The sequence below is a fragment of the Chlamydotis macqueenii genome, chromosome 1, assembly GCF_036417535.1.
Source record: "Chlamydotis macqueenii isolate bChlMac1 chromosome 1, bChlMac1.mat, whole genome shotgun sequence".
Lineage (NCBI taxonomy): Eukaryota > Metazoa > Chordata > Aves > Otidiformes > Otididae > Chlamydotis > Chlamydotis macqueenii.
This window is the reverse complement of record NC_141556.1, coordinates 43488355-43501033: the sequence shown is the minus strand read 5'-3', so window position 1 is coordinate 43501033 and position 12679 is coordinate 43488355. Positions and strand designations below refer to the sequence as shown.

At 37.9% G+C, this 12679-nt stretch overlaps 1 protein-coding gene across 1 annotated transcript in view; it reads right to left on the bottom strand.

Annotated features, from left to right (window-relative positions):
- OTOGL (otogelin like) overlaps positions 1–12679 on the bottom strand; it is a 93779-nt gene that overhangs the window by 39540 nt on the left and 41560 nt on the right. Inside the window, exons 26-29 of the mRNA XM_086740978.1 lie at positions 6585–6719; positions 5960–6106; positions 4143–4262; positions 1823–1939 (exon numbers count right to left, since the gene is read on the bottom strand). Coding sequence (XP_086597104.1) covers positions 1823–1939; positions 4143–4262; positions 5960–6106; positions 6585–6719 — 519 coding nt within the window. The remainder of the gene's footprint in view (positions 1–1822; positions 1940–4142; positions 4263–5959; positions 6107–6584; positions 6720–12679) is intronic.

Below are 12679 nucleotides of genomic sequence, written 5' to 3'. Positions count from 1 at the left end.
GGCTGTAATAGTTTCGCAGGAACCACCAAACAGCTCAACCTGTCTCATGTCTGCAGGACAGCATCTCTCCATGGGTCAGCAGCATCCTACTGTTGTGACAAACTTGAAGCCTCAAGTCAAAGGTCCTGCTGAATTCAGGAGTTATGAGGAAGACCTTTTTTTTCTGTGAGTGCTGAGCCCCCTCAGCCCCCGCTGAGTTCAGCAGTTAGCTGGGCAACTGCAATCCATCAGTCGCTGCCAGCCAGAAATGCAAGATGTTGCCTCCCTGAAAACAGGGTTTTCCAGCCTTAGCTGAATTCCGGGGCTGCCTGTCCCATGGGCAGCAGCTTGCCTCCATGCACAGCAGGATTCTCCACTACCCACACAGCAGGACTGCTGCTCCAAACATGTCCCAAAACCCACATCTACACTTTCTGTTCCTTCTTTGTCCCCAGTGTCAGTCTCTGTTTGGGCTTTTTACCTTGGTGCCCAGTTCCCTACCCACGCAGGCAGCAGTAAGCTGCAGATATCCTTGACAGGAGGTCACTTTACATTACTTTTGTAAGAGCCATATTTTCACATGCTGATTAATAGGTGGTAAAAACACCTGAAAGATGTTTGCTTTACAGGTTGTCCCATAGGTGAAAATACTACACTACTAATTAAATGACATGTTTTGCACCTGACATGCATTTTTCAACATAATTATGCTACATTTTTGGCATAGTGTTTGCAAATTTTAATCATAATATGGATAAGATATAGAAAATGAATGTTCAAGAGAAAACACCTTTCTTTATGGGTTATAATAATACAGCTCCTTAAAAACTCTCAAAAGTTCCATTTTTATTTATTGCTCTCCACTTTGAAAATACACTCATCACTATGTTCTCAGGCACATGCTCAAAAAATTCTTTACATAGTAACTAAAGTCAACATTAATAAATCTCTTGGGTTAAGCTACTGCAACCTCCTCCTCAGGCAAATTCCTAACCATGTTGATATCAAACTTCAGTCCTGAAAGTCAGGAGGGTCAGCTGGGACATCTAATGATGTCATTTAGTCTTAATAATCATAAAGAAAATAACAGACTGAGACGAAATGTTGCAGTGGTTCTTAATTGCACAGGTGTAAAGAAGCACCTTCGATAACTAAATACCTTTGGGAGGCTAAATTCAGAAACAGGGACAGGTATATAGAGCATGTCTTGCGTTGATAGAGGGTGGACTAAAACGGAATAGAAGACTCCCACACAAGCTATTGTTGTCCCCATCTTGCCTATACTGAACTTAAGGACATTCTTGTAACTCCAGTCCCAGGTTCAGCCAGGTATTGGGCAAACCAAACCTCAGAGTTTTGATAAAAAGCAGATTATAAACTGTCAGCAAATTAAAAATACTGATGGCTCTGAAGCTGAAAACGTGCCCTTTCATATTTCTTTCTATATTGAGCAGGACAGTTAACAACATAAAATCATTTGAGATAAGTTGTAGGCACATTACACAAATGCTTATTTTAGAATCCTGCAATATATACAAAAGCCTTAAAAATTTAGTTACCTATATAAATAAAAGATATAAATAAAACCTAAAGAGAACAGAACCTTGATTATTCAGTCTACTAACTCATGGCTCCCAGTTATTATGCTATTATGTTTAGACTCCAGTCTTGAAAGGAATAAGGAGCTCTGCACAAACATAGCCCACCCACATAGAGATACTTGCAGGGCTCTACTCGGTATCCTCCATGGCATTCAGACTAAGGAAAGGCACGAAGAAATTAATTACTGGAATTTTAATATTTTCCTACATGAGAACACATCTTGGATATTTAATAAACTTACCACATTGCGACAAGGTGCAAAAACATCACTGTATAAAATTGAGCATTCCTTTTTGGCATAAGGGAACTTGCTCTGATGTACCTCGCATGGTCTTAGTGTTTCATTTGGGCTCTTGCACTTAAAAACAAGCAAAAACACCACAAATAAGATGTGTTTACCATGAACTCAGGTATACTGTAGTATCTTATGCATTCAATACCTGCATATTCAGAAAACAAAAATAAAGTTTACGTGCTATCTTCATCATCTTCCCCTTTCCCTAATTTCTCGTTATAATTGAAAACATTTGCACAAAAAAGAATCGTTGTGTTTTGTTCTGAAGTACTAAAATGTTCCTGCTGTCTGCTCAGCGCATAAAGACAAAATGTTTTCTTTGTGACACATTATAATCATTACCAGAGCAACCAACTGTAACATCACAAACAAATACACAGTCCAAATCCATTCCTGGTGGTTTTGCACTGACTTTAAATGGAGTCACACTACAGATGGCTTTAGCCCTGTAAGTTCAAATAAAGAAGCAGCAGTAGGAAGAGAGCAGCCCATAAATAAAAAGAAAAATAGAGTCAAAGATCACATGATAACTTAAAAATGGCTGAGATACAACTCCCTCTCTTGAAGCCTCTCTTCAAGAAGAAAAACAAATGAACAGAAAAATATAACAAAATGACACTCAGCTCAGAAAACACGAGTTCATCCAAACCCATATTCTCTTGGTGCAGCAGGGAAGCCTAGGATGAGGTAATGATGGAACCGTAGGCACCATTGGGGTGTCCTGACGCAGCCTCAGCTGCAGTGCAGTCGCCCACCTACACTGTGGATGATCAGACTCTGCCTTGGAGGAACGTGCTGCCACTCCCAGGAGGGAGAAACCCTGGAAGCATCCCATGCTTCACGGTGCCAATGCAAGCACGTTTGCCAATAGCAGAGTTGAGTTGTAGGCTTCCAGCTATCACATACTCCTTTATAGTATTTAGATTTTGCAGAAAATATGACCAAGATGCATCTCTATGAAGGTCAAATGTCTTTTCTGAAAAAGACAGCTTACACCTACTGTGAAGGCAGATGAAGTGCCAAGTCTGGCTGAGCACCGGCTGCCTGCGAGGCCAATATTGAACTCAGATTCTGAGTGCTCTGGTGGCCACAGAGATCAGAAGATTATATGAGATTTTACAAATATATATATATATATGGCCACAAAAGGGCAAGTACAAGTTTGGGCTGCATAACCAACGGCCATAACATCCTAGAAGTCACTGTGCTATGCAAGCACTACACACTTTTTTTAAGCAACCACTGAACTGATAAATTGGAAAAGAAACATTCATACACTTCATACAAAGTATTTACACATTTCTTTATGTACCACCTTCTAGATGAGCAGTATAACCACCAACACCACACATCTGCCTTTCTTGGTCACACAATTTAAGCATTTTATGTAGAGTAAAATAGATCCAAAGGGAAATATTGAGGGAGAGAAGACTCAAAACCTTCACTCCAAAGCAGAATAGGTATCATGTTCTTTCATGAGGTGAGAGATTTTGATTCAATTTCCTGCTGTGAGTCAAGGAGAGAACAGATTAAAAACTGGTTCTCACAAACATCCTAAGGGAGCGGTTTACAAATACTGATTTTTCAGGAGGTTCACCAGGCTATAAAACTTTACATCTTCTCAGCACAGATTAACAAAATACCTATTCTCCTGTGCTACAAAACACAGTTGCGGTCATCTACTCTCTACAGTCTCTTCCCTTCTCCTCAGAAACCAAGTTTCCATACTGGGTTGTGCCTGTTGCTGTCTCACCCCGTCACCACTGCTGCTTTGTCAGTTTGTTGTCTGTTTACAAACTGCAACTAAAAAAAAAAATCACCATTTTTTTTTCAGTGTTCAGAAACTTTTTTCCAGGCCTTTTTTCCCAGCGTTCAGATTCTGTTTGCTTTCAATATCCTGCTGCCTCCAACACCAGATAAATTACAATTGTTTTGAAAATTGGGCTGAATCCAAAATCTCAGAAGCAGTGTGTCTAACTCTGTAGAATATTGAAATCCAGACAGCTATGATTATTATCTTATACAGGGCAAAATATCTTTCCTAAAGAGATGGTTTGGTTTCATTTACATTCAGTATATGTTTGCTGTGACCTAAGATATTATTAAGATATTTCACCTCTACAGACAGAAAAATTAAAATGTCGTCTTATACCCTCTTAAACACATAAGTTTAGAAAATCCATGTACGTCGTGCTTATAATGTGTTCATTTATAAATTAAAATTATCATCCTTTTTTGCTAAATTTTTACTGGATGTGGGACTTACCTGTCCTAATACCCAGCTGTCTCCAAACACCTGTGCATTTCTCACCTCCATGTTGTTTGATGTAGTCAAATCATTTGAAGTGTATTTGTCAAAATTTCCACACAAACCTGCTAGTTTACCCTAGATGAGAAGAAGGATTTTATATATATATATATATATATATATATATATATATACTGACAGTCAATGATTCGTACAAATGACATACATGGAATAAAACATTCTTAAACTGAAAAAGGTGAATGCAACTCTGACTTTTACTTTGAAAATATCTGACACTCTGTTATGTTTACAGTTCTGTATAGAAATTTATATTTTCCTTTTTTCTTCCTGTTTTCCAGAACCTGTTCTTGCTGTCTGCCTATGAAAAGGGACTGGAATTTAGTCATATTTTTTTTCAGAAAGCTTAGTAGTACATCCAATCCAAAAGTCAAAAGTTCAGGTGAATTACCTCATGATTATGAAGCCTGACTAGTTGTTGTCATTAAAACTTGCTGCCTCTAATTTTAGCTCACAATAGCAAGAACATTTATAATAGCAATTAACAAAAGAGACAGCTGCAATTTTCTTGTGTTGGAGCATGTGCTGGTGATGGAAAAAAGTATATATACATGCATATACATATATAGAGAAAAAGATATTTCTGCACAACAGTAAAGTGTAGAGTTGGATTTCTAGGGTGCTGTGGGTCATTCTAATGAATTCTTTTTCCTTAAGGTCTGCTGCAGACATTATCTCACCGAACTAGAGCCTCTGGAAGCAACAGTCACTGGGAACAGAAAGAGTTTTAAGTATTTGTGTCCCTGCATGCAACCTGTAGAACTCAGCTCCCTGCTAGCTTACCCAAAAACAGAAGGATTTTTTTTTCACTATGTATATTGATGGCTGATAAGTCAGCTTGTATGTGAAGTAAGCATTTTATGGCTACTGGGGCAAAAGCCTGTAATAATGTTGCTTTAAAACCAGAATAGATGGTCATTGTAACTTTGACTTACACTTCAAAAAATCTGATACTGTATTCTAGCACAGAGTGCTTTCTTTTCTTTTACTGGAAAGAGCCCCCTTTCAATAGGTGTGAATGGTTGAGATGAAGCAAGAATCTAATCATCAAATGGGCAGATAAGGTTACTGTGCCAGGACCCAAAGACTGAGTTGCAGAGACACCAAGGCAGATGATGATGTAGGAATGGAAGAAAGAAAAGCAACTGGCAAGAGAAGCCACATATTCTTCCCAGCATCATGGCTGAACCCTGTCACGGTATACTTATTAGGTTTACATGTCAGGTTTTGTCTAGATCCTTTCCTCTATCTTTTCTTCTTAATTTAAACCCAAGATGTGATTCCATCTCTTCATCTCAGCAGCTTCTACTACATCTCGGGGTGCAGTTCCATCATCAGCCTAATCCAATCCGTGCTACAAACCTGCCGTCTTCCATGCAGCTAGCTGTGGAAGCTTGTTTTGCATTGGCGTTAGCAGTTGTGAAAACATGCAGTGAACTGGGTAACTCAAAACTAACGCTCTCTTCCCACCCCCAAAGTAATTTTAAGTCAGAGCTGAATCACTGCATATCTGCAAGGTTGCAATGTGTGGAGCAACAGAGTAAACATGCAGGTAGAAACAACTCCCTTTAGTAGTCCAGCCATTAAATTACATTCTGCATCTCTTCTTACCTGGGAAATCCTAGCAGCTGAACACCATGATAAACAGCTATATCACTGGGAAAATTAGTCATGAAGACAATCACAGTTACTCAATAAGAGACCACATTAGCAACACAGAGAGTTACACAAAATCGCAGGTTTTTATTTTGGCTCACCTTCCATCGAGGTCCAACTTTAACATGCATCATTGTCTTCTTATCCCACAGAATTGTAATGTCCTGTTCTGGAAAGTGTATCACAGTATAATATCCAGCCTTCCAAAGCTGATAGTTAGATTTGTTTTCCTGTCCCCTTAAGGTCTTCTGACAGAAATGAATATTTATTAAGATCTAATGAAGTAATTCTACCAAAGTATGCAGCCAATTAATAACAAAGTGTGTACTGAAAAAGACTTTATCTTTAGCATATAGATGGATCAATAATATTACTAGAAATGGTTTTTTTAATGCTTTGATATTTTGTCTTTTCAATCATTCAAGTTTGCTTTGATTTTGTACTTTGGTTTCCCTTTCAAAATCAAGTGGAAAGAAACAAATAAATGCCAATAGACTTTGACTGCTTGAGGCTTTTGAGCAGTCTTCTTTGTAGGACAAATGGAACTTGAAAAAAAGAATGAAAAAGTAAGATTTTTCGTGGGACCAGCTGCTTTATCCAGGCCTAGGCACTTGTACTGTGTTAAGTCAGACTGAGAGATGTTTTCCAAAAACGTGCTCCTTTAGAGTCGTAACTTTACAATGCTTATCTTAAAGGGCAACTCAAAAAGGAAAGAAAATAACTAACCTGCTTCTCAGAAGGTTCACTAAAATAAATCTCAGTGTCTCCAACAGTGATGAAAACATTCTTTGAGCAAACAATATCATTGTCAAAGCACTTTTTGTTCTGAGCAATTATAGATATATTTGAGTTATCTGTACTCTGCAATATGAAGAAGAAAGCATTTTACATATAGATTCAATTGTATTTCACTCCTGCAGATTTATTCCAGGCTTACCATCACAAACAGATGGAGGACTTCGTATTTAGACATATTTGAAATTAAATTTAAACAAGCTACCAAAAAAAAAAAAGAAATGCATTTTTAAATTCAAAACTGAACCAAAAACAGACTCAAACTTTGGAGTTAAACACAAAGAGCCATTGCGTTCAGCTGTGAGTCCTCTTTCTGAGGACTTCACAAATTCAGAGGATCAACCTACCTTTAAAATAAGAGTCTGGTTTAGGCTTTTAAAATGTGCTTATATGGGGAATCCAACATTTACTGCACAGTATGGTTCTCAAAAATCGAGACATGCTATAAAAAGAGCTTTATTTTTAAATCAAGGTACATGACATCAAGCTGCTTTCATATTTTTAAAACCAAGAAACCTACCATCCGTCAGCAGTAGATAGAACAATTTTTGTACCACCACCCATCAAAATTCACAAAACCATGAGTCATACATGGTGTTATTGGAGGGGGCAAAGGTTTCTGCTAATATTTTTGCTTGTGTTTTTTTCTTTAACATTTAGAAGATTTGTCTACTCTGTTGTCTTTTGATTTGCTGGGGTTTTAGTACTCAAAATTCAAATTTATTGCCCTTCCAATCACATATGTGTTGTCTCTCCAACCTGTAAATTAATTTTATGTTCTAGGCACATAAAATAACTTTTGCACCTTCGCTCAAAATGTCTGTTTATTCACCTGCAGCTTCTGTGGTTTTTCTGTACCCTGAGGGAAACACACATGCACCTTGTAATTCCCCATGCTGGGATTGGTACTGGAACAAAAGAGACCAGCTCTGTTTTCAGAGTTGATAACACTACTACAAACAAAAATAAAGTTGAGTTGTTCTTATTATTTCTTATTTTAATTTGCCTTTCAATTCATTTCTGTACCAATCCTTGCAAGTCAACAAGAAGCTGTAACTGTAGCAAAGACTTCAGAGAGTTAACTTCATAACATTAATATAAGCCAATAACAGTGCTTTTGAATTCAGTTTAATTTTTGATTAAATTCATTCCTACAATCGTTACAAATCTGAGACAGATATGAAATAAAAATCTTGGATGTGGCAAGCTATATATCTCACCCTCTGAGTCATCCAGTCTTATATGAGACACTTGAGTACTGCTGGAAACAAACAAAAAAATGTTTAAACTTCTTTTTTTTACACTGACCTTCTGAGACTATGACTAGTTGAAACTAATTGCAGGTGCTAATGGTCACAGTGGGCAAAATAGGAGCAGTGGCTTTCCGCAGCTCCACAGTCCTGGGAATTCCTCTTGGCTCTCAGCAGCACTCTTGGAGAGTTCCACTTGGCCACAATGGCAGGGATGCGTTGCCTTGGTTTGTGCCCACAGCATCCCTCCCTACAGCTTTGCTCCCTCCCTTGGTCGGTGTACCTCTCCCTGGGTCGGTGTACCCCTGAAAGGTGCTGGGTACATACTCCTAACTACTCCTTGCCTGTGTCACATTTGTACCCTTATTTGTTCTGTGCTCATGAGAATTCAAGGATAAAAAAATGTATCAGCAATTTTTCCTCACCAGTGAGAAATTTTACAAACAGAAAATATAGGTGCTACATGAAGCAGGTTTTTTTCCCCCTTAACAAAACTCATAGTGACCAAACTGCTTAAAGAACACTTTCAATCTGGACAAAAAAAAACCCAAAAAACAAAACAACCAATGGGATGAAGGGAAGTGTAGAGGTATTCTTGTTGCCACAAAAATTGGTGCTACAGCTTTGCTCCCATGAGTCCAACATGGCCCACAAGCCAGCAGATGCTGCTACTTGGCACAGAAAACACTCTACGGCAAGTGTGAGCAAATGCGATGAGCGTAAGGTATGGGAGACTGCCTGCAAGTTTTGTGTTACCCTAATGCCGGGGCTTAAGAAAAAGGTGGCATGTATTAGCAATTAGCTTGGAAGCCAACAATTAAGGTGGGTAAAGTTAGTCACTAGCTGCTAGTGGTGAGGGGGTGCAGGAAATCAGCTCTTCAGGATTACCAGAGGAACTCAGTGTAAAATACTGAAAGCTTCAGGGTAAAGCCAAGTTCATCTGTTCCATTCTGATGTAAAGTTGTTTTAGGTTGCACTCAGAGTAAAACTGGTCACTACCTTTTTGGGAAATACATTGTGTTTTAATTAAGCCAGGCTTGCTGCTGGAATCAGCCCAGTAATTATTCCCCTCCAAGTCAGATAACAGCCCAGAGCATTTTTTGATTTATTGGAGGTGATGTGGTAAATTAAAAAGGAGACAAACTCATTAGTTTGGTAGATAGGATGCAAGCTGATACATTCTGTGCTGGACAAATGAAAAGTAAGCAAGGAAGCTACCCCCCCACCACGAGTCCCTTCAGAAAAGGACTTTACTTGCAATCTCTGGGTTTATTTGATGCCTAGGAGATTGTGGGCTCTTTTCATTGCAGAGTCCATTCCTCTACAGATAGCTTAGCCTCAGGAAAAGGGGACACTCTGAGTTAATAGCGAAGCAATGTCTTCACTGTAAGAAGAGATGGAGGGCTTTATTTTAAATAAGGATAGTTAATTCAGGCTAATTATCCCATGGTAAAAATACACCTTTTTTGGCAATGGAGACAAGTTCTTGGAGCAGCAGTAGGGAGCTGTATTAGCTATGCTAATTGAAGCTGCTGCCTGTGCCTCCTGACAGTCCAGACCAATCCCTTCAGCTGAACAGCATCGACATACTGAAGTCAGAAGTTTTTGTGTATGGTTGGGATCTGAGCCAAGGGCAAAAGTTGATTTATATTTCAAGTTAACTCTGCAGTAGAGAGAAGCCTGGAGACAGGGAGTGTTTTGCTGACCAAAGCCAGAACAGGGAGTCCTGAAGACATTTGAAGTACTTCCTTACTTGTAGGACTGCATGTTGATGTTAAATTACTAGAAATTATGCAGGATGGAAATGCAGAGAGAGACTGGCGGCAGTTCAGTAGAGCTATGAGTAAACCAGACATTTAAGAAAAAGGGCTTTGCTTTAAATCCTGAGTCTTCTGTGCTTTCTCTCTTTCTAATTAAATCTTACCTAAAGCCAAATACAAAAACACTGTTACAGATTACGTATCTCCTGTGGGTCAAAGCTTTCACGATCAGATTTGCTTTATATACATACCCTTGTAATTCTCTCCATACACCTCAATAAAAAATGAGTTCTTTCCCAGCCATACAGTACCAGCCAAACTGAAAGCTGATAGACAGTTTCTATCGTGGTCTTCAAATTATTCTGTTGCTGCTACATGTGCAGCCTCTTCTTTCAGCAGGGAAGAAATAAAGTGCAATTGAAACTTAGCACTTAACTATTGCCAACAGAAAAGAAAGAACAAGGAGTATTTAGATAAAATGAGTATCATCTTTTAATGTCTGTATAAGACAGTGAGGTCTTGGGCAAATCTCAACAGCTCTTAAGGACTATGATAGTATAAATTATAATGATTGTGTTCCTTCTCTTTAATCTGCACTGGACAAGCTTTTGTCACTACCACTGTAAGAAATATCTGAGTAGACCCTCGGAGCAGGTCTAATGAATAACAAGGTGGGAGTTTTTTTGGTTTTGTTTTGGGTTGGTTTTTTTCCTGCACAGTCTCTTTCCAAGGCAGAATAGCTCTTTACCTTTTTAGGTAAAATGCACCCAACAGGGGATGTGCTACAGTTCATCATGTGAAACCTACTTATGCTGACAGAAACTAGAAATAAAATGGTTTTCCCACTGCAAGAGTATCTTCCCACGTAAATTACCATATCCAGCCTGTTCCAACTTAATATCAGTTTCTTTGTGATAACATGGAGTTGCCAAGCAACAAGGAAGACAGAGTCACAGCTCCGGGCAGTCTGTCAAAAGCTCATTGTCAGTCCTGCTTCTCAGGACATTCTTTTTCTAGACTTCACTGCACTTTTTTTTTCCATATTTCTTCCTAGCTGAAAAAGCAATGCACTGCTTTCCTTTTTTTTTTAACTTTTTTTTTTAGTAGTGCTTGGGAATTCTAGGATTTATTTTTGTTAGATACTCTCTATTTCAATATCCCATTAGAAAGTTGCTATCGCTATCAACCAATAACAACAATACAGTGTGCTTACATAGTGAAAAGGCAGCTTGGGAGAAGACAATTTAAGTGGTTGTATTTATCTATCTTCTTTAAAAGTTTCATTAAAATCTCTCTAACTGTTTAGTGTAAAGACTCATTCTTTTCCATTCTTAATACCCTTGTTTTGTTTTGTTCCCTACAATACACTAACTTGCAAACTAGGATGGCCATAAAAGCATCTAAGGACATACTGGGAACTGGATAGAGATAGATTAGTCCTATTTCCTTTTGTTTTAATGACTCCTTAGAGCTTCCATATATAGCCACATGCACAAACAAATGCAAAAAACCCTCTAAAAATACCGAAAAATATGCAGTACTTTGAAAAGTAGAATTTGTTTTCTGCTTCCTACATATTTTCAGAGAGATACCATTACCTCTGTTCAGACTTAACCTTTCAGGAAATTTTATGGAAATTCAGAATTAGTTTGGTCATTGTTTATTGGGCTTTGAGTTTCTTTGGAAGGAACTTAACATCTGAAACTACTGCTTCTAGTGACCTTCATCCTAGGAGAAGCATCTTAGCCCAGCTTTACTGAGCATTGTGGCATAAATATTCAAGTGGTTTTGGAGAGCATAAAAATGCCTTGGCAACTGACATTATCGTGCTCTGTTAGTTTCTTGTGCCATTTTACATGAGGGGGGTTGATCTCCAGATAATCAGTGAAAACACATTCATTATGCAAAACTAATTCACAATTTACACCAAGAAGCATCTCCTATTGGAAGGCTTCTTCCCTTTTGCTGATGTGATAATTCTTCTGTACCATTTCAAAATTATATATATATACATTCTGTGTCACTTTATTTAATCCCTGCTTTTGCATCCTGTACAAATTCGTATCGTCAAATGCTTTTCCCCATAGCTATTCCAACATTGGAGCAATATTGCTTGGAGTCAGCAGATGGCAGTGATGCATACTGTCTCAGTTTGGGAAGACATCCCCGTGAAAGTTGGGAAACAATATTATAGGAAAGATAGTAGGTGATCCTTTTACAAGGGAGAGAAAAGGAATAGTAATAGTACTTATTTTTCCACCAATATTATGTATTTTAAAAAACCCACATTCAGGAACTTAGAAACTAAGAGCTAAATTGCTCATGCATACACATGTGCACATAAATTCTGTTTTCCTCAGAATCTTCTACAGAGCTGCAGATTATGTGATTTTTCACTTAAAACAAGGCAAAGAAGCTTGCAATACATTTGTAAGATATGACATATTTCTAGCATTGTGGCACAGTTGAGTAGAAACAGAGGAGAGCAACATGACTGAGTAGATTCACTGATGCAAATTCAAAGGGAGTAAGATTATTCCAGCTCCTGACTCACCCTCAAACAACTTCCAGATGTCTGTTAATGCATCTATGATAACTCCTTCCTATTTCTTTAAAAGTTACTTCCCAAAAAGATACACCTTGGGCAGAATAAACTCTCAACAACTCTTGAGAAAGACGCACTACAAGTATCTGTGGGTATGTATACAAGCAATAGGAAAAATAAATCATTCTATCATATTTTCTTTATTGTACATAGGGGTTTTGTAGTAGATTTTATGGCAATGTAGAGTTATGGATTGTTTTGAGGTTTTGTTAACAATATTTTAAAAATCCAAATAATTTTTTAAAGGTACTGCTAATAATGTAAATACTAAATAAATAAAATAAAATGTGAAGCTATTGGATCTTTTAAAAAGTAAAAGTACATAACAGGGAATATTTTACTTGAAAAACTTCAAAACCTTGTTCTAAGTCAACATTTCTTTATCTTGAAAATGCTGATTAATCAGATAAA